General features: G+C 57.4%; 2 protein-coding genes and 1 pseudogene across 2 annotated transcripts in view; all 3 read right to left on the bottom strand.

Annotated features, from left to right (window-relative positions):
- Positions 1-7,043, bottom strand: part of LOC115334404 (protocadherin gamma-B5-like) — a 57,983-nt gene extending 50,940 nt beyond the window's left edge. The window contains 4 exon segments of the mRNA XM_029998531.2: positions 4,113-4,838; positions 4,840-5,172; positions 5,174-5,596; positions 5,598-7,043. Of these exon segments, the coding sequence (XP_029854391.2) occupies positions 4,113-4,838; positions 4,840-5,172; positions 5,174-5,596; positions 5,598-7,028 (2,913 nt within the window). The 5' untranslated portion in view covers positions 7,029-7,043.
- A 6,694-nt stretch (positions 7,044-13,737) lies between these two features.
- On the bottom strand, positions 13,738-16,754 carry LOC115334455 (annotated as a pseudogene).
- Positions 16,755-20,280: 3,526 nt separating this feature from the next.
- LOC115334414 (protocadherin gamma-B5-like) lies at positions 20,281-22,988 on the bottom strand. The gene has a single exon (XM_041119329.1). It carries the CDS (start codon positions 22,863-22,865, stop codon positions 20,355-20,357), a length of 2,511 nt encoding a protein of 836 aa, XP_040975263.1. The 5' UTR covers positions 22,866-22,988; the 3' UTR covers positions 20,281-20,354.
- Positions 22,989-24,572: the final 1,584 nt, after the last annotated feature.

The raw sequence follows: 24,572 nt of genomic DNA, 5'->3' as shown, positions 1-24,572 counted from the left end.
CCGTCACCAAATGCCCCGTCTTGCCGTGCAGAGCGAAATACTGCGTCCTCCCCTCGGAGACAACGCGGACGCCGCCGTCGCGGAGCGCCGGCAGCTCCAGTCCCAGGTCCTTGGCTACGTCGCCCACGAACGAGCCCTTCGGCATCTCCTCGGGAACCGAGTAGCGCAGCTGCCCCCACGCCGCCTCCCACGCCGCCACCAGGACGCACCACAGCAGGGCTCGCTCCCGCCGGCCCCAGCGCCTCCCCGCCGCGCACATCTCCGCCGCGGCCCCGCCGGACCCGCACCGCCGCCGCACGCTCCTCGCAGACGCTCCGGCTCGGGCTCCGCTTCCCTCTAAGGCTCGGCCCCGGCTCGCCGCTCCCGGCCGCTGCCGCCGGCCCCTCCGCCTCGCTGCAGCACGGCTCCGCACCGCGGGGACGCTCGCAGACCGCCCGGCCGCCGAGCCAGCCAGCCAGCCAGCGAGCGAGCGAGCCGGGCCGCAGCGGGCGGGGCTGCCGGCAGCGCTCCGGCCTTCCTCTCGCTCCTCCTCGGTCAACAGCGGCGCCCGCAGCCTCCTCCCGGCACTGCAGGCACCGAGCGCTGCCGAGCGCTGCCCGCCCTGCCTTTCCCGCGGGCAGCGGGCGGGGACGGCACCGTCGCCACGGGGACAGCGGGGCCCGTCCCGCGGTCATCTCCTGCGCTGGCTTTTCGCCAGCCCTTCTCTCCTTCGACCCTCGAGGCGATCACGACCAGGAGGAAGGCAGGGGCCTCCCGCGGCCGCGCTGCTTCAACCGCACGGGAAAAAATCACTTGCTAACGCCGAGACGTGCCAAGTAAAATAATGTCTCTTCGTCTCACATGCAGGTGATTACGAGCCTCATCCCATTAGTGCGAAGCCACAATCTCCAATTTGTGTAGCAGTCATGCCTGAATGACTGGTGCAAGGAGAGCAAGAGGAAACAGGCTCTGAAATACAAACCGGGATATTCAGACACACACCCCCCCCCCCCCCGGAGAACCAGCGGTATCGGGCTCCTAAAACCAGCGGCAGGAACTTTGCTTTAAAGACCTCCGTTCCTAAGGAACACGCTTGGAATTAACTACATCGTGACCACTGACTGAAATTAGACATTTAAACGCTAAGGCGTGGCTGAAGCAAGCACAGGGAGCCACTTGGGAAGAAAGAGGACTTTTAAGCTCGCAAGGAACCCCAATTCAATATGGAGAAGAAATAGCGAAACTTTTGCAGGCAGTTCTTCAACCCAAGGAAGTTCCAATAACACATTGTGAAGCCCATCAGAGAGGGAATAGTGAAATGATAAAGGGAAGTCGAAAAGCGGATGAAGTGGCAAAAGCAGCAGCTCTCAAAGAGTCAACAGTTGAAGGAGCCTTAATTCCAGCACCTCGTTTAGAATCATCACCTGCACAATATACTGAGAGAGAAGATCAATTGCCAGAACAATTAGATTGTTCTAAGAATGATCAGGGATGGTGGGTGACACCTTTAAAGCAACTGCTACTTGCTGAAAAGATGATGGAAAGTCTACTTAAAAGATTGCATCGAGAAACACATTCAAGAGCAAATGCATTGGTATTGACTGCCAAAAAGATAGCTTGTAGGATCAAAAATGCAAAATCTGACAATCATAATAGTTAAGAGACGTGCTATTTGTTGTGCTAATCACCCAAAAAATTACCAAGACGGTTACAGGAGAAGTTGTGAAACAAGGATTAACTCCTGGGGAATACTGGCAAATAGATTTTATGGAACTACCAGGGTATAATTCATACAGATATTTCTTGATGATAGTAGATAACTTTTGTGGTTGGCCAGAGGCCTTTCCATGTCGTACCAAGAAGGCTAGAGAAATCATTAAGGCCTTGTCAAAACAAATTTTCCCTAGGTTTAATATTCCAGAAGGTCATTCTTCTGAGAGTGGGGTTTCATGGTTATGTCAGAAAAGGTAATGGATTGTGGTCTGGTCAATAAATCTCGACGAACCTCCTGTAACTGCCAAGACAGAGTAACAAGTAGGTAAGAGGCAATTCCTACAGGGGGAGATTGCGACCACGACTCATTGACCACCTACTCCAATGAGACCACCTACTCAAAAGAAGACCATGAAGGAAGAAGACCGAGTCTGCGCACTAATTTACATGACAGGCGAAGAAGAAAGGACCAATCGTTAAGGGAAATAATAGTGAATATGTATCACTTAATTAGATAAAAGTGGGGAGTTTTGAGACAAAAGTGTGCTGTCTTGAGACAGGCACCCGTTGTTGCGCATCCATGAAATTAATTTAAAAATACCTCGACTCTGTGTGGTATTGGCTTGCAGGCCGGGAAAACGAACCCCGTTTGTGGAACAACAATAAGGAACAAGCTTGAAATTAACTACACCACGACAATCGGCTGAGTTTAGACATTCAAAGGCCCAAGAAGGTGGGGTCAATCAACTGCGAATCTAAGCCCATACCACAATCTCTAACACAAATTTTTGTAGCCGTCGTGCTTGAATGACTGCTACAAGGAAAGCAAGAGAAAACAGGCTCTGAAATAAAAAACGTGATATTCGGACACACACCCTACCCCCCGGAGAAATAAGCATATCGGGCTCATGAATCCACGCTTCAGAAACTTTCCTGGAAATACTCCCGTTCATACGGCTCATTCGGTGGGTGGAGGGTGATTGCAGCCTTACGACACCTTTGCGTTGCTCCCAGTTTTTTTTCTGCACCTATTTTCCCGCTAGTCGTCAAGTCCTGACAGTATTTTAGAACGGGATGAGAGCATTGGAATGCTTCAGTGAAGTCACTGAGCTAATGGCTACATCACTAAACTGTTGGAAGACCTACAGAGGCAGCTAATACCGAAAAGGGAAAGTTAACGGACTTGAATGGGTGATTTCCCATTAGGCCACATAAATTAAGGGTCTGCATACTTCATAGCCATTTACACCTAAACAATTCGATAACGTGAAGGAATCGGCTAGGAAGGGGCGGTGACGACCAGAAAGAAATGACACGCCTCCCGTGGTTGTGTTATTTCTACCGCGGGGCAAAATGTTTTTGTTACGGTGATACAATGTAGATATAAAGTTCTCTTAATAGTCCGTGCAGAGCATTACCAGTCTTGGCCGTCAGTTCAAAAGCACAATCTCCACCACCACTTGCACAGCAATTAGCAGCAGTCGTGCTTGCACGACTTTTCCCTCACCCTTTCCGCAGATCAAAAGTGTATCACACTGGAACGCCACCAGCCACATTATTTCCCTAACCCCCAGCCATAGCACAAGGCAGCAATGAAGATCCCCCCTCATAAGGAGTCTTCCTCAGGGACGGCCCTTTACTCTCGACTTCTTTGCATTTCGGCTGCACATCGGAGGCTGCTCGCAATCAGCCTCCATTTCTCCCCACTTTGTTTTTTGGGGTTTGTTTTGTTTTGTTTTTACAGCCTTACACGGTACAGACCGTGCTTACACTTAGGACTTGCTGCTCCATTCTAGAAACAGCATTAAAGAAGGGGGTGGTATTATTTAGCTGTTAAACAGGTCCCAAGTCCATTGCTTCGGGAAAAAGCCATCAGGAAGGTAAAAATCTCAAACATCAAGCACCAATCCCACTTTCCCGACTCCATCATATAGACTTAGGGCACCTCATTGTACACGGTAGGGAACCGCGTTCAACATTAGTAACTCATACCATTTTAGAGAACACACGTTCCACAAGAAAAACCTTCTCAGCTGGAACTGAACGAGTGATGAACCAAGAACTGCCGCCGCTACCTGCCTGCTCTGAGTGGAAAGTAAACAGATGCAAACCACCGACGTTCAGCATCATCAGAACTCATTCCACCTGAGAGCTTCACCACACTTGTACCCTTTCATCCAGCACAAGCTGAATGGCAAGAACTCTCCACTGAGCCTACACGTGTGACAGGTGGTGAGGCAGGAAGCGCCGGTTCCCGCTGCCTGCTGCCAGATCAGACACGGCAGAGCATTACTTCATCCGTTGACGGAAAGGGAGAGCGTCAGCAGGCACCCAAGCGGCCAAAGGACGAGCAAGAGCCCACTCCCCTCGGCGTGAGCTTAGGAAAGGCGCAGAGGCAAGGACTGCGCGGGCTTACAGACCTGCGGGGCCTCGGCGTCCGCGGGCGGCTCTCCCGCGCCGGCGCTGCTGGTCGGGCTCCGCTTCCCGCAGGGCTCCGCGCCGAGAAGCTCCTCCGCGGCCAGGCTGGGCGGCGGCGGCGGCAGCCAAGCGCCCTCGGCGACGGCGCGGCCCGGCGCCACGCACAGGTTGTAGGAGTAGGGCAAGGTGCCCTCGCAGAAGTCGGCCGGGAAGGCGGCGCCGGCCACGGAGAAGCGCTGCGCGCCCAGGCAGCGCAGGACGGCGGGCGGCCCGGCCCGGCGCACCCGCGCCAGCACGGCCAGCGCCACGCTCAGCAGGAAGAGGGCGGAGAGGAGCGCCAGCGCCAGCACCAGGTAGAACTGCAGCTCCGCCGGCGAGTCGGCGCCCGCCGCCCGCTCGCTCAGCTCCGGCAGCGCCTCCTGCAAGCTCTCGGCCAGCACCACGTGCAGCGTGGCCGTGGCCGACAGCGCCGGCTGCCCGTGGTCCTTCACCACGGCCACCAGCCGCTGCTTCGCCGCGTCCCTCTCCGACACGGCCCGCGCCGTCCGCACCTCGCCGCTGTGCAGCCCCACGCGGAACAGCGCCGGCTCCGGCGCCTGCACCAGCTCGTACGACAGCCACGCGTTGCGCCCCGCGTCCGCGTCCACCGCCACCACCTTGGCCACCAGGTACCCGGCCTCGGCCGACCGCGGCACCACCTCGAACGGGGCCGCGGCCGGGGCCGCCCCCCGCGCCCGCCCCCGCCCCCGCGCCCGCCCCCGCGCCCGCGCCCGCCGCCGGCCACAGCACCCGCGGCGCGTTGTCGTTGCGGTCCAGCACGAAGACGCGCACCGTCGCCGTCGAGCTCCGCGCCGGCGCCCCGCCGTCCTGCGCCCGCACCGCCACCGCGAACTCGCGGCACTGCTCGTAGTCGAAGGAGCGCTGCGCGTACACCGCGCCGCTCCGCGCCTCCACCGACACGTACGGCGCCGCGCCCGCGCTGCCGCCCGCCAGCCAGTAGCTGACGCGCCCGTTGGCGCCCGCGTCCGCGTCCCGCGCGCGCACGCGCAGCACCGGCGCGCCCCGCCGCGTTGTTCTCCGCCACGTAGGCGCTGTAGGCGGCCTCCTCGAACACCGGCGCGTTGTCGTTCACGTCCGACACCTCCAGCACCAGCGCCGCGCGGCTGGAGAGCGCCGGGCTGCCCCGGTCCCTGGCCACCACCGCCACCCGGTGCTCGGGCGCCTGCTCCCGGTCCAGCGCGCTCGCCGTCACCACCTTGTACGAGCCGCCCGACGACGCCACGATCGACAGCGGCGCCTCGCCCGACAGCTCGCACGACACCTGCCCGTTCTCCCCGGAGTCCCGGTCCCGCACTTTCACCAGGGCCACCACCGTGCCGGCCGGCGCGTCCTCGGGCACCGGGCTCGACACCGACGTCAGTGTCACCTCGGGCGCGTTGTCGTTCACGTCCAGCACCTCCACCTCCACTTCGCAGTGCGCCACCAGACCGCCCCCCGTCCCTCGCCTCCACGGCCAGGCTGAACGCGCGCGTGTCCTCGAAGTCCAGCGCCTCCTGCAGCGTGATCGTCCCGCTCTCCGCGTCCACCACGAACTTCTGGAGCACCTTGGCCGGCGTTTCCCCGAAGCCGTAGGTGATGCGGGCGTTGGTGCCGGCGTCGGCGTCGGAGGCGGAGACGTTCAGCACCATCGAGCCCGGCGGCGCGTCTTCCCGCAGGCTGGCGCGGTAGCGGTCCTGCGCGAACACGGGTGGGTTGTCGTTGGCGTCGGTGACGTTGATGCAGAGCTGGGCGGTGCCGCTCCGGGGCGGCTCGCCGCCGTCCAGCGCCGTCAGCACCAGCCGCAGGCTCTGCTCGCTCTCCCGGTCCAGCGCGCGCCGCAGCACCAGCTCCGCGAACTTGCTGCCGTCCTGGCTCTCCTTCACCTCCACCGCGAAGTACCCGTTGGCCTCCAGCTCGTAGCCCTGCAGCGAGTTGCTGCCCACGTCTGCGTCCTCGGCCGTGCCCAAGTAAAACCGGGTGCCGGGAGAAGTCAACTCGTTGATCTCCAGCTGGAAACTGTCTCGCAGGAAGCGCGGGGCGTTGTCGTTGATGTCCTGGATGGCCACCTCGACGTGGAAAACGTTGAGCGGGTTCTGCACCAGCGCCTCGAAGCTGACGGAGCAGGACGCCGCCTCGCCGCACATCTCCTCCCGGTCCAGCCTCTCGCTCACGTAGAGGTTCCCGGTCTCCCCGCTCACGCCGAAGTACTGCTTCTCGGCGCTGAGCCGCAGCTGGCGTGCCGGCAGGTCGGCCGGGCTCAGCCCCAGGTCCCGCGCCAGCGGCCCCACCAGCGAGCCTCTGCCCAGCTCCTCGGGGATGGCGTAGCGGACCCGCTCCGGCGCCGCCCGGCAGCACAAGCCCAGCAGCAAAGCGGGCAGCAGCACTCGCCCGGCTGCTCGCCGCCGGCTCTGCCTCTGCCTCTGCCTGCCCGCCATTGTGGGCAGCGCTCGCCGCGCTCCTCCCTCCTGCCGCTGCCCTGCCTCCCTTCCAGCCACTCTCCGCAGCGAGCGCAGGGCCCGCCGGAGGGCAGCGATCTCGGCGCCGGCTCGGACGCCGCTGCTCCCCGCGCCGCGCCGCCTCTCGCCTCTGCTGCCCGTGCCGCTGCCGCTCTGGCCGGCGCCGTGCGAGCGAGCAGCCTGCGGGGGCAGGACGCTGCGGCGGCTGCGGCTGCGGCTCCGGCTGCGGCTGCGGCTGCGGCTCCAGCGCCGCTCCTCCTCGGCCAACAGCGGCACCCGGAGGCGCCGCGACGCCACCGCAGCCGGCTGACGGCCGCGCTCGCTCCCGGCGGCCCAGGGCCTGTGGCCGGTGTTTAGTGGCTGCACCCAGCTTTGGGGTCTCTCTTTTCCGACAATCAGGAGGCGCGGAAACACTTGCTTCATGCCACCCCGAAGGCGTTTAAGGCTGAAAGACGCTGTCGGGTACTTTTAGGTCGCCTCCTTGAGTGGCAATGAATGTCTGAAGGAAATACTCGTTGCAGAGCGATAAATAAAGGAACTCGGCTGCCCTACCTAAAATCAAGGTGGAACGATAATAGCGTGAAACGGTATTATAGCTAGGAAAGCCTTTACGAGCCTTTTAGCACTCTGTCAGGCACCTTCAAGTCTGCTTTCCTCACCTGAGACAAATACCAAGATGGAATTACTCTTGTTGGAGGCATCAATAAGTAATCAGAAACAGAATGAAGCAAAAATCATTGCAATCCTCTCATGCTGGGCCTGCAAAGGGTTTCCGTCTTCCCAGCAATTCTTCCTTTGACGCCTGGAAGTCTGACAGTTGTCCCGTTGTTAATTTTCCTTTTAGGGAGAAGAACAATTACCCTGGGAAATATATCACCCTAAAGGGAATGTGTGTAGCTCCATGCTAAGATACTACTGTGTTTCTGATTCACACTGAAATGCCTTCTGTTCTGCCTCCATACTTCAGCGGCTGACAATGGGAAAGTGCAAAGCCACATCGAGTCTTTCATAGAATCGTAGACTGGTTTGGGTTGGAAGGGGCCTTTAAAGATCATCGAATCCACGCCTCTGCCATGGGCAGGGACATCCTTCACTAGGACAGGTTGCTCAAAGCCCCGTCCAACCTGTTCTGGAACACTTCCAATGATGGCGCATTCACAACATCTGTGGGCAACCTGTTCCAGTGTCTCACCACCCTTATGTCCAATCAAAATCTACCCTCTTTCAGTTTAAAAACATTGCCCCTTCTCCTGTCACAACAGGCCCTGGCAAAAAGTCTTTCTCCATCTTTCTTTAAGCCCTCTCTATATATTGAATAGGCACGATATGGTCTCCCCAGAGCCTTCTGTTCTCTAGGCTGAAGAACTTCAACTCCTTTAGCCCTTCTTCATCACAGAGATGTTCCAGCCCTTTGAACACTTTTGTGGTCCTTCTGTGGAACTACTCGAACAGGTCCATGTCTTTTTGGGCCATGGACCCCTGAGCTGGATGCAGTACTCCAGGTGGGGTCTCATGGAAGTAGAAGGGAGGGGGAGAATTCCCTCCCTTGACCTTCTGGCCACGCTGCTGGTTATGCAGCCAAAGATAATATTGCCTTTCTGGGCAGCAAGAGTTCACGGCCAGTACATGTCCCATTTGTCACCCACCTCTACCCCCAAGTCTGTCTCCACAAGGCTGCTCTCAATCCCCCAGTCTGTACAGAAACTGGGGGTTGCCCCTCCCAGCTGCAGGACCTTGCACTTGGCCTTGTTGAACTTCATGAGGTTCACATGGGCCCACTCCTCCAGCCTGTCAAGGTCCCTCTGGATGGCATCCCTTCCCTCTAGTGAATCAATTGCACCACTCAGCTCGGTGTCATCTGCAAACTTGCTGTGGCTGCACTCAATCCCACTGTATTATTTGATAGATATTCAGTAGTATTGGTCCCAGTACGGACCCTTGCGGGACACCACACATTACTGGTTTCCACTGGGACATTGAGCCATTGACTACAACTCTTTGGATGCCACCATCCAGCCAGTTCCTTATCCATCTAACAGGCCAGCTGTCAAACCCATACCTCTCCAATTGAGTGGCCAGCATGGTTTGGGGCACCGTGTGGAGGACACCCTGTGTGCATGGAAACCTTGGCTGGGCAGGGCTGCCACTCTGCAGTTTGTGGACTGCAGTAGAGATGGTTCTCCTTTCTTACCCTACAGACAAGGGTGCCTGGGTGAGCACACGCCTGTCTATGAAATGCTTCCTCTTTACAGCCGTAAACATCGAAGTTTTGTACGGGAACTGCCCCTACACTCAGACAACTAGAACAGATGTGACCCTCCACATGTGATCAGACACCCTGACGTTGAGCTGTATCTCACGGCAACAAGCAAGGCAAGACTTAGGAATGTACAGCAGTCGATGGATTGGTGGAATAACATTTCTTACTGAGCAGAAGCAACTCATAGTGCATAGTACTCCATCAGGCACACCGCTGTGTTAACTATGTCAAGCAAGGAAATGACCATCTCTTCTCCTATAGCCTGACACACAGAGCTCCTCTGTCTTCTCTCCAGCCCTACACAACTTGCAGGTTTGTTTCTGACCTTCACATAATAGGCAAAAACATATCAGGAGAGGATAATGCACTGTGCTCATACCAAGAAGGGAGGTACATTTGTCTCCTCACCACCACTGTGAGAAGGAACAGGATTCTAAAGCACAGGAATGATAAACGGACACACTAAAAGAGGAGTGGTCATCCAGCAGAGAATGGGTCATCAAACTAATGGCTTATGGGGAATCTCCTCCCCTCTTTTATCACATGCACTGTTCTACAGAGATGCTCCCACCTCCTACTAAGGTCGTGCCTACATCCATTCCCCCTGACAATAACAGAACACAGATACCCTCATATCTCCTGCCTTTCACACCCACTGTAGCATGAGCAAGAGGCACTAACACACGACACATTGCTAAATGAAGTGATGTTGATAATTACAGGTAAACCTACATACATATGAGACCAGGTAAAGAAAAACATAAATTAGACAAGCAAGGCAAGGAAGCATTAGAAGACAAAGTGTTCTCAGAAAAACTCACCGGGAAGTCTTCTTGGTCTTCACTGCGGGTACTGAAATTCATCCCCGAGAGCACCTGGCAGTCATTCATATCTCAAGCTGCAAGTGTGGCCCTTAAGTCTAACTCTGGACTAGATAGTAGGGGCTTTCATTATAAGAAATAGCTCTCAACAATTCTATTCTACTGTGTGGCCTGCTCATCTCCCACAGATACAAAGCCATCAGGCTAAACATCTTCTCATCGGCCTCTTTCTCAAGCTAAGTCTGCTGAGACATTACAACAGATTCTCTTTTAGCTTCTGCTTCATTTTCCTCACACTGAAAATTCTGTCTTACTTGGCTGAAGAGAGTATTTGCTGCAAAACAACACTCACAGTTTCAAATGCAAAAGAAATATTCAGATGTGGGGAAAAGGAAACATGACCTTCCAGGAAACAGAGGCCTGAAAGAAAGTGTAATTACAACTATGAAGAAACTATGCATCGCAATGTTACAGGAGATACAGATGGATAACGGAGGTTCCACACAGGAATTATAAGCCGTTCTACCCATGCATCATCGTTCTACAGGCACAGGAATTGCACAAATATGTTACTGCTGGAGGACGGTCATTGCCTTTCAGGACAGGGAAACCAGGATCACAGCATGAATGGCACAGGCCTTGGCATCAGGCATGAAATCAAACCATTGCTCAGCCAAAGCCACAGTGACCCACCTGTTTTCCTGGCTGGGAAACCCCAGCCTCCCACCCTCCTTGCTCTGCATTCACAGCCTTTAGTGGCACCACGGACAATATCCACTGTTTTGGCCACATGGCGACCACAGGCAAAAGAGCATTTCATTCAGTGACATTGTAGGGAAACAGAAGTGTGCCAAAGTCTTTTTCTTGGCAGCTGAACACCTTCAAGGTATGGATGGAAACTGCTTCCTCAGCCCAACAATTATAAGAGATCTTTTCATGTTTTGAGGGTTCCCAGCCACAAGGAGGCCCAGCTTTAGACCAGGACAACAAGCAAGGCAAGAATGGGAAACCTACACAAGTGAAGGAATCATAGCTTAACATTTCAGCTTATGTCAACTGTAGTAGGTACACAAGAAGGGTACTTAGTGGAGGAAAAATCCATAGGAGGCTCACACAGGAGCTCACAGCAAAGAGCAGAGCCACAGTTCCTCAAAGTAATTCCTTTGCACAATAAAAAAGGGGAAATGCATGGAACCACAATTGTGGGGTCATCTAACAACTAGGACAAACTGAACTTCTACACCATCTTTCCATCTTTTACACATTTCAAATTATACCACAGCAAACTTTTTCACCTGCCCTGTATTGGGGCAGATAGAATTTTTCACCGTGCTCAAATATTACGCAACAGGAAAGCTACCTCTGCAGACAGACACCATTGAAAAAAAAGTTGCACATGCAAATTGTCCTTACTGACAACACGGATGATAACATGGGCACATGCAAAGAGATTTCTCTGCTCATCGCACTGATGTCAGGTTTAGAAAATTGTGGTTTAGATTAGAAAATCCTGTTCTAAATCACGTTAGTTAATCATTTTCAACTTCAAACAATTTTCATAACACCTACAGAAGTAGCCAAGGTCATTCTGAACCTTTCTGTTCTTTCCTGATTGATGAGACGTCCCTCTTGGCAGGAAAACAAACCATTGACCAGGCACAGAGCAACTTAGCGGTCGAAGTAGAGGAGGGAATACCTCCCCAAACAACCACCAAAGACCACCTGAGCCCCCTGCGCATGCAGAGAAGACCTTTGACGTGTTGTGGTTATAGAATCCTCTGCATCTGCATTAGATAGCCTGAATATGTACGAGGTAGGAGTAGTTTAATAAAATCTATGCAATAGTTGCTGAATAAAAGAGACATACCTGATGAATCTGGTGTGCTTTATTTGGGGAAAGTCCACTGAGCACCCAGGCCTGAACAAAAAGCAATAGATCTCCTGGGTGTGTCAGATTGGTCTATTGCACAGCGCGTAACAAATCTGCTTTTAGGACAACAACACTGCTTCGAAGAACTGTAAAATGTTCTCAAGGGCATAAGCGACATGCAGCTCTGATAAAGACCCAGTTGTCAAAGCATCAGCTCAAAGACACCATCATCCTGCTTCAGCACATTGGACAACTGGGAAGGTACATGACTCTCAAATCTGAACATAAAGTGTACGTCTGTGCGCAGTAACTGCCATTCCCAGGAAACATCATGCAATAGGAAAGCACACTAATGAGCCCACAACTTGGACAGCTGGAGCTGTCAGTCTTTTAACCTTTCAGTGTTTTAAGGATTACCAGCCAAAGTGAGGCCCAGCTTCAGGCCTGGACAAAGAAAGAAGGCATTAATGGGAAACCTACAGGAGTGGAAGAATTGTAGCTTCACATTTCAGATTGTGTCAGCTGTAGTAGGTACACAGAAAAGGTAACCACCTGCTAACAAGTACACAGGAGGCTCACACAGCAGCTCACACCATAGACCATAGCCGTATTCCCACTAATGGTTTCTTTGGACAAAAAAAAAAGAGGAAAGACGTGGAACCACAACTGTAGGCCTCATCTAACAACTAGGACAAACTTTTAAACCTACCCTTTAGCCATTTCACTCTATACCACAGCAAAGTCTTCTAGCTGCCCTGTCTCTGTACAGGCAGAACTTCAACCTGACAAAAGAGCATGCAACAGGAAAGCCACCTCTGCAGACAGACAGCATTGAAAGAAACGTTGGGCACAAAGCGTCTCAGAATCCAAGCACTGCAACATGGACACATGCAAAGAGATCTTTCTGCTCATCCCATATAATTTGATTAAACATTAAAAGTTCTAAAGGCCATGAGTGGACACGAGCTCAGTTAAAGACCCAGTCATCAAAGTCTCAGCTCAAAGGCAACATCATCCTTCTTCAACACACAGGCAACTTGGAAGATACGTTACGCTACCACACGATTGCAAAGTTTACATCTATGCTTCATAACCACCATTCCCAGGAAACATTGTGCAACAGGAAAGCACACTGATGAACCCACAACTTGGACAGCTGGACTCCGAGCAAGGCAATAACCAAAAAATAAGACGCCTCCAGACTCATTTTCAGAACACCAACAATAAACCCTGGGAATCGACAAAACACATGCCATGTCTCCACCAGTACCTCCTCACACACAGAAACCTCTCAAGACTCTCCTCAAACCCTTCACAGGTTGCATGGTTGTCCCTGACCTTCATCATTTGCAGATAGACTCCACCCAAAGAAAAGCTGCACAGACAACTTCTCCTTAACAGGGAGAATATTTGACTTGTCAACATGTGCATGTGACAAACAACAGCACTTCTTCCAGTAGTATTTTAAGGAAACACATCTATGAAAGTCTCTCTTTACAGCTGAAAGCATGAAAGGCATATGAGGGATAGTCAGCCAAATGTAACACATGTGGTCCCCCAGACATTATCACAGGCAAAAGCCCACCTCCACAGCATTACAACGAGCAAGTCGGGACGTTAAACACACGCAGAAGGGAAGGGATGACAACATACTCTTCTACATTATGGCATAACTCAGGTGTTTATTAGGTTACAAAACCAGGGCTGGCTCCTCCCAAAGCTCCCTTTAGGGCACTTGCCATAAGTATACAGTTAAGCTGTTAGAAACATCACCACAACGTGCAAGCACACAGGAGGAACCTCCCAGGCCTCCCTATGCAGCTGGAACAACGTGTCTGACTTGGGCCAAACTTACTTGGGAAGCCAAAACTCACATTGCATGATACTACAGATGGGCACCGAACAGGGAAAGGAGCAAACCAGATCTCTTGTGTCTGGTTCCACAGCCCCTCACAAACACTTCCCAAGAATCTCGTCTCCAAACCGTCACAACTTGCCTGGTGTTCGTTGACACTCACACTTTGCAAGCACTTGTTATCAGAGGGCCAGAACCCAGACCCTTTGTCCTCGACATGGATCACTACCACGCCACGGACCTCGCCGAGATTTCGCTACATCTCCGTACTGAGAAGGAAGATACATTGCCTGCTCACTAGTCTTCTGGAAAGAAACCTCGAGGCTCTACGAGTAAAAGAGGAGCTGTCCTCCGGCAGAGGCTGGGTCAGTGAACAGCATGTAACACATCAGCGACGTGATAAAAGCAGCAAGCCCCCCTGAGAGGAAACTCCAGCAGGCAACAGCAGCCTCCCGCTTCTCCTGCCTCCCGCAGCAACTGTCACGCTGAGCCGCGATCCCCCGTTCACCTCCCGGGAGCAAGAGGCGCCAGCGCCCCGCGCGTCGCTGAGCGAAGCTCTGCCTTCCCGCTACCTCCACCCCCCGAGGCAGGAGACAGAAGTCGGGGGGAAAGGGCCGAGAAGCAGCGGAGGGAAGCGTCGCGCCGCGCCGCGCCGCGCCGCGCCGCGGGGAAGGGCTGGTGGGAGGAACTCACCGGGGGAGCGGCGGGGTCCGCGCGGCGGGCGCCGGCAGGGTCCTCCCCGAGCAGCGGCGCGGGCTCGTCGGGCGGCGGCCGGGCCGGGAGGGTGTCGCAGCAGCTGCCGCCCGACAAGCGGAGCTGGCTCTTGCGCGAGTCGGCGGTGAGCGACACCTCGTGCGAGTAGGAGTGCAGGAAGGCGCGGACGCCGTCGATGCCCACGAAGTGCGAGGCCGGGACGCCGCGCAAGGCGCCGCTGCCCGCCGCCAGCAGCTGCGAGCGGCGCCAGCGCCGCAGGCGCAGCGCCAGCAGCAGCAGCAGGAAGGCGAGGAAGAGGCAGGACACGGCCGCCACGGCCACCACCAGCCACCGCGTCAGGCTGCCGGCCGGCTCGCCCGGCGCCGCCGCCGCCGCGCTGCCCAGCTCCGACAGCAGCTCGGCCACGCTCTCGGCCAGCACCACCGTCAGCGTGGCCGTGGCCGACAGCGCCGGCCGCCCGTGGTCCTTCACCACCACCACCAGGCTCTGCCGCGCCGCGTCGCGGGCCAGCGGGAAGCGCGCCGTCCGCACCTCGCCGCTGTGCAGCCCCACGCGGAACAGCCCCGGCTCCGTCGCCTTGGCCAGCTCGTACGACAGCCACGCGTTCTGCCCCGCGTCCGCGTCCACCGCCACCACCTTGGCCACCAGCGCCCCGGGCTCCGCCGAGCGCGGCGCCAGCTCCACGCCCGCCCAGCCCGCGCCCGGCGCCGGCGCCGGCGGCGGGTACAGCACCTGCGGCGCGTTGTCGTTCTCGTCCACGATCACGAGCCGCACCGACACGTTGCTGCTCAGCGCCGGCGCGCCGCCGTCCTCCGCCCGCACCCACAGCCCCACCTCGCGCACCTCCTCGTAGTCGAAGGAGCGCAGCGCGTACAGCGCGCCCGTCTCCGCCTGCACCGACACGTAGGACGAGAGCGGCGCGCCCCGCACCCGCCCCTCCAACAGCCGGTACCGCACGCGCGCGTTCTGCCCCCAGTCCGCGTCCGCCGCCCGCACCGTCAGCACCAGCGCGCCCGCCGCGTTGTTCTCGGGCAGCCGGGCGCTGTAGCGCGCCTCCGCGAACACCGGCGCGTTGTCGTTCACGTCCAGCACCCGCAGCGCCAGCACCGCGCTGCTCCACAGCGCCGGCGACCCGCCGTCCGCCGCCCGCACCGTCACGTTGTACTCCGCCACCTCCTCCCGGTCCAGCTCCCTCGCCGTCACCACGCGGTAGTAGCTGCCCTGCGAGCTCCGCAGCCGGAACGGGACGCCCCCGTCCAGCGAGCACCGCACCTCGCCGTTCGCCCCCGAGTCCCGGTCCTGCACGTGCAGCAGGGCCACCACCGTCCCCGGCGGCGCGTCCTCCGAGATCGCGCTCAGCGACGACCGCACCGAAATCTCGGGCGCGTTGTCGTTCACGTCAGTCACCGTGATCGCGACTTTGGCCGTGTCGGAAAGGCCCCCGCCATCCCGCGCCTGCACCTCCAGTTCGTGCGAGTCACCTTCCTCGAAGTCCAGGTTCCGCACCAGCGTGATCGCTCCCGTCTCGGAGTCCAGCTGTAGGATCTTTGAAGATTTCTCTGTGATTTTCTTCAACGAGTATTTCACTCGCCCGTTAAGCCCCTCGTCGGCGTCGGTGGCCGTGACGGTGACGAGGGTGGAGCCCACGGGCACGTCCTCCGGCACACGCAGCGTGTACTCCGCCTGGCTGAACACGGGCGCGTTGTCGTTCGCGTCCAGCACTGCCACGCGGATCCGCGCCGTGCCCGTCCGCGCCGGCTCTCCGCCGTCGCTCGCCCTCAGCACCAGCTCGTGAAACGCCGCCTCCTCCCGGTCCAGCGCCTTCGCCAGCACCAGCTCGGGACGCTGATCCCCGCCGGGGCCCGCCTGCACGGCCAGCGAGAAGTGCTCGTCCCCGCTCAGCTCGTAGCTCTGCAGAGAATTCCGTCCCGAGTCCGGGTCGTGAGCCTCGGCCAGGGGAAACCGCGACCCAGGGGCTGTCGTCTCGCTGATTCTCTCCTCCAGCTCGAGTTCCTGGAAGCTGGGCGCGTTGTCGTTAATGTCCGTGATTTCCACTTCGATTTCGAAAAACTTCATTTCCCCCTCCACTATCACCTCACAGCGCAGCACGCATCGCTGCACACTCTCGCAGACTTGCTCTCTGTCTATCCTCTCCGCCGTCACCAAATGTCCCGTCTTCCCGTGCAGAGCGAAATACTGCGTCGACCCCTCGGAGACAACGCGGACGCCGCGGTCGCGGAGCGCCGGCAGCTCCAGCCCCAGGTCCTTGGCCACGTCGCCCACGAACGAGCCCTTCGGCATCTCCTCGGGAACCGAGTAGCGCAGCTGCCCCCACGCCGCCTCCCACGCCGCCACCAGGACGCACCACAGCAGGGCTCGCTCCCGCCGGCCCCAGCGCCTCCCCGCCGCGCACATCGCCGCCGCGGCCCCGCCGGACCCGCACCGCCGCCGCACGCTCCTCGCAGACGCTCCGGCTCGGGCTCCGCTTCCCTCTAAGGCTCGGCCCCGGCTCGCCGCTCCCGGCCGCTGCCGCCGGCCCCTCCGCCTCGCTGCAGCACGGCTCCGCACCGCGGGGACGCTCGCAGACCGCCCGGCCGCCGAGCCAGCCAGCCAGCCAGCCAGCGAGCGAGCCGGGCCGCAGCGGGCGGGGCTGCCGGCAGCGCTCCGGCCTTCCTCTCGCTCCTCCTCGGTCAACAGCGGCGCCCGCAGCCTCCTCCCGGCACTGCAGGCACCGAGCGCTGCCGAACGCTGCCCGCCCTGCCTTTCCCGCGGGCAGCGGGCGGGGACGGCACCGTCGCCACGGGGACAGCGGGGCCCGTCCCGCGGTCATCTCCTGCGCTGGCTTTTCGCCAGCCCTTCTCTCCTTCGACCCTCGAGGCGATCACGACCAGGAGGAAGGCAGGGGCCTCCCGCGGCCGCGCTGCTTCAACCGCACGGGAAAAATCACTTGCTAACGCCGAGACGTGCCAAGTAAAAGAATGTCTCCTCGTCTCACATGCAGGTGATTACGAGCCTCATCCCATTAGTCCGAAGCCACAATCTCAACACTAATATGTGTAGCAGTCATGCCTGAATGAATGACTGGTGCAAGGAGAGCAAGAAGGAAACAGGCTCTGAAAGACAAACCGGGATATTCAGACACACCCCTTCCGTGAACCAGCGGTATCGGGCTCCTGAAACCAAGCGGCAGGGACTTTGCGTTAAAGACCTCCGTTCATAAGGAACCGCTTGGAATTAACTACGCCACCACCACTGACTGAGATTAGGCATTTAAAGGCTGAAGCGTGGCTGAAGCAGGCACAGGGAGCCACTTGGGAAGAAAGAGCACTTTTAAGCTCGCAAGGAACTCCAGTTTAATATGGAGAAGAAATAGCGAAACTTTTGCAGGCAGTTCTTCAACCCAAGGAAGTTCCAATAACACATTGTAAAGCCCATCAGAGAGGGAATAGTGAAATGATAAAGGGAAGTCGAAAAGCTGATGAAGTGGCAAAAGCAGCAGCTCTCAAAGAGTCAACAGTTGAAGGAGCCTTAATTCCAGCACCTCGTTTAGAATCATCACCTGCACAATATACTGAGAGAGAAGATCAATTGCCAGAACAATTAGATTGTTCTAAGAATGATCAGGGATGGTGGATGACACCTTTAAAGCAACTGCTACTTGCTGAAAAGATGATGGAAAGTCTACTTAAAAGATTGCATCGAGAAACACATTCAAGAGCAAATGCATTGGTATTGACTGCCAAAAAGATAGCTTATAGGATCAAAAATGCAAACTCTGACAGACATAATAGTTAAAAGGTGTGATATTTGTTGTGCTAATCATCCAAAAAATTACCAAGAGGGTTACAGGAGAAGTTGTGAAACAAGGAATAACTCCTGGGGAATACTGGCAAACAGATGTTATGGAACTACCACGGTGTAATTCATACAGGTATTTCTTGATGATAGTAGATAACTTTTGTGGTTGGCCAGAGGCCTTTCCATGTCGTACCAAGAAGGCTAGAGAAATCATTAAGGCCTTATCAAAAGAAATTCTCCCTAGGTTTGATATTCCAGAAGGTCTTTCTTCTGAGAGTGGGGTTTCATGGTTATGTCAGAAAAGGTAATGGATTGCGGTCTGGTCAATAAATCTCGACGAACCACCTGTAACTGCCAAGACAGAGTAACAAGTAGGTAAGAGGCAAGTCCTACAGGGGGAGATTGCGACCACCGACTCATTGACCACCTACTCCAATGAGACCACCTACTCAAAAGAAGACCATGAAGAAGAAGACCGACTCTGCGCACTAATTTACATGACAGGCGAAGAAGAAAGAACCAATCGTTAAGGGAAGTAATACTGAATATGTATCACTTAATTAGATAAAAGGGGGATTTCTGAGACAAAGGTGTGCTGTCTTGAGACAGGCACCCGTTCTTGCGCATCCATGAAATTAATTTAAAAATACCTCCACTCTGTGTGGTATTGCCTTGCAGGCCGGGAAAACGAACCCCGTTTGTGGGACAACAATAAGGAACAAGCTTGAAATTAACTACACCACGACAATCGGCTGAGATTAGACATTCAAAGGCCCAAGAAGGTGGCGTCAATCAACTGAGAATCTAAGCCCATACCACAATCTATAACACAAATTTTTGTAGCCGTCGTGCTTGAATGACTGCTACAAGGAAAGCAAGAGAAAACAGGCTCTGAAATAAAAAACGTGATATTCGGACACACACCCTACCCCCCGGAGAAATAATCATATCGGGCTCATGAACCCACGCTTCAGAAACTTTCCTGGAAATACTCCCGTTCATACGGCTCATTCTGTGGGTGGAGGGTGATTGCAGCCATACGACACCTTTGCGTTGCTCCCAGTTTTTATTCTGCGCCTATTTTCCCGTTAGTCGTCAAGTCCCGACGGTGTTTTAGAACGGGATGAGAGCAATGGAGTGCTTCAGTGAAGTCCCTGAGCTAATGGCTACATCATTAAACTGTTGGAAGACCTACAGAGGCAGCTAATACCGAAAAGGGAAAGTTAACGGACTTGAATGGGTGATTTCCCATTAGGCCACATAAATTAAGGGTCTGCATACTTCATAGCCATTTACACCTAAACAATTAATTCGATAACGTAAAGGAATCGGCTAGGAAGGGGCGGTGACGACCATAAAGAAATGGCACGCCTCCCGTGGTTGTGTGATTTCTACCGCGGGGATAAATGTTTTTGTTATGGTGATACAATGTAGATATAAAGTTCTCTTAATATTCCGTGCAGAGCATTGCCAGTCTTGGCCCGTTAGTTCAAAAGCACAATCTGCCCCACCAGTTGCACAGCAATTAGCAGCAGTCGTGCTTGCACGACTTTTCCCTCACCCTTTCCGCAGATCAAAAGTGTGTCATACTGGAACGCCACCAGCCACATTATTTCCCTAACCCCCAGCCATAGCACAAGGCAGCAATGAAGATCCCCCCTCACAAGGAGTCCTCCTCAGGGACGGCCCTCTACTCTCCACTTCGTTGCTTTTCGGCTGCACATCGGAGGCTGCTCGCAATCAGCCTCCATTTCTCCCCACTTTGTTTTTTGGGGTTTGTTTTGTTTTGTTTTTACAGCCTTACACGGTACAGACCGTGCTTACACTTAGGACTTGCTGCTGCATTCTAGAAACAGCATTAAACAACGGGGTGGTTTTATTTAGCTGTCAACCAGGTCCCAAGTCCATTGCTTCGGGAAAAAGCCATCAGGAAGGTAAAAATCTCAAACATCAAGCACCAATCCCACTTTCCCGACTCCATCATATAGACTTAGGGCACCTCATTGTACACGGTAGGGATCCGCGTTCAACATTAGTAACTCATACCATTTTAGAGAACACACGTTCCACAAGAAAAACCTTCTCAGCTGGAACTGAACGAGTGATGAACCAAGAACTGCCGCCGCTACCTGCCTGCTCTGAGTGGAAAGTAAACAGATGCAAACCACCGACGTTCAGCATCATCAGAACTCATTCCACCTGAGAGTTCACCACACTTGTACCCTTTCATCCAGCACAAGCTGAATGGCAAGAACTCTCCACTGAGCCTACACGTGTGACAGGTGGTGAGGCAGGAAGCGCCGGTTCCCGCTGCCTGGTGCCACGACAGACACGGCAGAGGATTACTTCATCTGTTGACGGAAAGGGAGAGCGTCAGCAGGCGCCCAAGCGGCCAAAGGACGAGCAAGAGCCCACTCCCCTCGGCGTGAGCTTAGGAAAGGCGCAGAGGCAAGGACTGCGCGGGCTTACAGACCTGCGGGGCCTCGGCGTCCGCGGGCGGCTCTCCCGCGCCGGCGCTGCTGGTCGGGCTCCGCTTCCCGCAGGGCTCCGCGCCGAGAAGCTCCTCCGCGGCCAGGCTGGGCGGCGGCGGCGGCAGCCAAGCGCCCTCGGCGACGGCGCGGCCCGGCGCCACGCACAGGTTGTAGGAGTAGGGCAAGGTGCCCTCGCAGAAGTCGGCCGGGAAGGCGGCGCCGGCCACGGAGAAGCGCTGCGCGCCCAGGCAGCGCAGGACGGCGGGCGGCCCGGCCCGGCGCACCCGCGCCAGCACGGCCAGCGCCACGCTCAGCAGGAAGAGGGCGGAGAGGAGCGCCAGCGCCAGCACCAGGTAGAACTGCAGCTCCGCCGGCGAGTCGGCGCCCGCCGCCCGCTCGCTCAGCTCCGGCAGCGCCTCCTGCAAGCTCTCGGCCAGCACCACGTGCAGCGTGGCCGTGGCCGACAGCGCCGGCTGCCCGTGGTCCTTCACCACGGCCACCAGCCGCTGCTTCGCCGCGTCCCTCTCCGACACGGCCCGCGCCGTCCGCACCTCGCCGCTGTGCAGCCCCACGCGGAACAGCGCCGGCTCCGGCGCCTGCACCAGCTCGTACGACAGCCACGCGTTGCGCCCCGCGTCCGCGTCCACCGCCACCACCTTGGCCACCAGGTACCCGGCCTCGGCCGACCGCGGCACCACCTCGAACGGGGCCGCGGCCGGGGCCGCCCCCGCGCCCGCCCCCGCGCCCGCGCCCGCCCCCGCGCCCGCCGCCGGCCACAGCACCCGCGGCGCGTTGTCGTTGCGGTCCAGCACGAAGACGCGCACCGTCGCCGTCGAGCTCCGCGCCGGCGCCCCGCCGTCCTGCGCCCGCACCGCCACCGCGAACTCGCGGCACTGCTCGTAGTCGAAGGAGCGCTGCGCGTACACCGCGCCGCTCCGCGCCTCCACCGACACGTACGGCGCCGCGCCCGCGCTGCCGCCCGCCAGCCAGTAGCTGACGCGCCCGTTGGCGCCCGCGTCCGCGTCCCGCGCGCGCACGCGCAGCACCGGCGCGCCCGCCGCGTTGTTCTCCGCCACGTAGGCGCTGTAGGCGGCCTCCTCGAACACCGGCGCGTTGTCGTTCACGTCCGACACCTCCAGCACCAGCGCCGCGCGGCTGGAGAGCGCCGGGCTGCCCCGGTCCCTGGCCACCACCGCCACCCGGTGCTCGGGCGCCTGCTCCCGGTCCAGCGCGCTCGCCGTCACCACCTTGTACGAGCCGCCCGACGACGCCACGATCGACAGCGGCGCCTCGCCCGACAGCTCGCACGACACCTGCCCGTTCTCCCCGGAGTCCCGGTCCCGCACTTTCACCAGGGCCACCACCGTGCCGGCCGGCGCGTCCTCGGGCACCGGGCTCGACACCGACGTCAGTGTCACCTCGGGCGCGTTGTCGTTCACGTCCAGCACCTCCACCTCCACTTCGCAGTGCGCCACCAGACCGCCCCCGTCCCTCGCCTCCACCAGCAGTGTGTAGCCTCGCGTGTCCTCGAAGTCCAGCGCCTCCTGCAGCGTGATCGTCCCGCTCTCCGCGTCCACCACGAACTTCTGGAGCACCTTGGCCGGCGTTTCCCCGAAGCCGTAGGTGATGCGGGCGTTGGTGCCGGCGTCGGCGTCGGAGGCGGAGACGTTCAGCACCATCGAGCCCGGCGGCGCGTCTTCCCGCAGGCTGGCGCGGTAGCGGTCCTGCGCGAACACGGGTGGGTTGTCGTTGGCGTCGGTGACGTTGATGCAGAGCTGGGCGGTGCCGCTCCGGGGCGGCTCGCCGCCGTCCAGCGCCGTCAGCACCAGCCGCAGGCTCTGCTCGCTCTCCCGGTCCAGCGCGCGCCGCAGCACCAGCTCCGCGAACTTGCTGCCGTCCTGGCTCTCCTTCACCTCCACCGCGAAGTACCCGTTGGCCTCCAGCTCGTAGCCCTGCAGCGAGTTGCTGCCCACGTCTGCGTCCTCGGCCGTGCCCAAGGCAAACCGGGTGCCGGGAGAAGTGAACTCGTTGATCTCCAGCTGGAAACTGTCTCGCAGGAAGCGCGGGGCGTTGTCGTTGATGTCCTGGATGACCACCTCGACGTGGAAAACGTTGAGCGGGTTCTGCACCAGCGCCTCGAAGCTGAGGGAGCAGGACGCCGCCTCGCCGCACATCTCCTCCCGGTCCAGCCTCTCGCTCACGTAGAGGTTCCCGGTCTCCCCGCTCACGCCGAAGTACTGCTTCTCGGCGCTGAGCCGCAGCTGGCGTGCCGGCAGGTCGGCCGGGCTCAGCCCCAGGTCCCGCGCCAGCGGCCCCACCAGCGAGCCTCTGCCCAGCTCCTCGGGGATGGCGTAGCGGACCCGCTCCGGCGCCGCCCGGCAGCACAAGCCCAGCAGCAAAGCGGGCAGCAGCACTCGCCCGGCTGCTCGCCGCCGGCTCTGCCTCTGCCTCTGCCTCTGCCTGCCCGCCATTGTGGGCAGCGCTCGCCGCGCTCCTCCCTCCTGCCGCTGCCCTGCCTCCCTTCCAGCCACTCTCCGCAGCGAGCGCAGGGCCCGCCGGAGGGCAGCGATCTCGGCGCCGGCTCGGACGCCGCTGCTCCCCGCGCCGCGCCGCCTCTCGCCTCTGCTGCCCGTGCCGCTGCCGCTCTGGCCGGCGCCGTGCGAGCGAGCAGCCTGCGGGGGCAGGACGCTGCGGCGGCTGCGGCTGCGGCTCCGGCTGCGGCTGCGGCTCCAGCGCCGCTCCGCCTCGGCCAACAGCGGCACCCGGAGGCGCCGCGACGCCACCGCAGCCGGCTGACGGCCGCGCTCGCTCCCGGCGGCCCCGGCTTTCGAGCTGTACGCATCAAGCTTGGCGGTCTCTCTTTTAATACAAAAGGACACTCAGAGGCACTGACGGAATGCTTAGCAGGAACCCTAGCCATTTTAATACAACCGTCGTCTCCTACTCAAGAAGGAGTTTGAGGCCGCAGTAGACTTTTAAAGTAGTGATACACCCTGCCATGTACCTTTACGTCTTCTGGCGTGCGTTGGTATGAAAACTAAGAAGGAAATATCTGTGACAGAGCAATAAAGAAGCTTCGTCATGCATGTTTTCAGCCTTTCCTCATGTTTCTTCTCCCTGCCCACGTGTGCCTTGGAAGCCCACGCAAAAAGGGTGAATTTCATTTTACTCTGAAATGCTCAGGTTTGATTCTGATTTAGAACAACAGTTAACACTGATGGAGAGATGTGAAGCCTAAAGGTCGTGGACCTGAACTCAGACCAATGTCACTGTACGTGCCTGGCAGAGAAGAGCAAAGCGCAGAACTGTGTAGGCTCTTTGCCCTGTGCACATCCTGACGCTGACTCATCTTCCGTCCAGAAAACCCTTCAGTGCTCTTGCTGGAAATGCCAAACTCCGAGGCCTGCCATAAGACTCGATTTTGCATTTTTCTCTCTCTGTGATTTTGGGAGCTTCCAGGCACAAGTCATACCATCTGGCCAGCCCATGCAAGGACTGCCTGATCAGCTGAAAGCTTGTCAACGATTTCTGGTGATTAATATACAAACCCAAAACCTCCACCTGACCTCATTGGGGCAGGTACTTCAGTGCTGTGGTTTGCAGTTGCTTTGCCACAAGTCGCTGAGGCCTCAAGGTGTAAGCTAGGCAAGTTACAGTGATTTAGAAGGGCTGCTACGTCTCTCTTGCCTGTACTGCATTACATGACTTTACTGGGCGCCACATGTTCCTTTAATGAGAACAACAAAACTCAGCAGCACTTAATTAAACCAAAGCAGCCAAAACCAATACCTCTCACTAAGCAAGATGGGGCAGGTTATTTGCTACTGTGACATATCCAGGCCTGTGCAGGCTAGGAAATCACACAGAGGGATACGTAGCCTTGTAGTCCTCAGAGACATAAGAACAAGGCACAGGTAGGTGGGATTGGCCAGCAGTACTCTACACCAGTCTGTACCACCTTCCTGAGTAGCCAGCTTGCCAGAGGGGGATCAGAGGTGACTGCTGCTATGCAATAATGCTCATTGATCTTCATTAGTGCTCGTTATCCACTTGGAGTAAGCGATGGGTAGGGGGGTGTGCAAGTGTTCTCCATGAGTTCCTTCTTGCCAAGCAGAAGCTCAAATCTTTCAGCCATTTCTGATTACTAAACAAAAAGAAATAGTCTAACTTGCTCCACC

The sequence above is a fragment of the Aquila chrysaetos genome, chromosome 22, assembly GCF_900496995.4.
Source record: "Aquila chrysaetos chrysaetos chromosome 22, bAquChr1.4, whole genome shotgun sequence".
NCBI lineage: Eukaryota > Metazoa > Chordata > Aves > Accipitriformes > Accipitridae > Aquila > Aquila chrysaetos.
The sequence above is the reverse complement of the archived record's forward strand: the minus strand, read 5'-3'. Positions and strand labels throughout refer to the sequence as shown.

Excerpts from the sequence above, each read along its gene's own strand:
- LOC115334414 (XM_041119329.1), bottom strand. The coding sequence starts at position 22,865 with ATGGCGGGCAGGCAGAGGCAGAGGCAGAGGCAGAGCCGGCGGCGAGCA.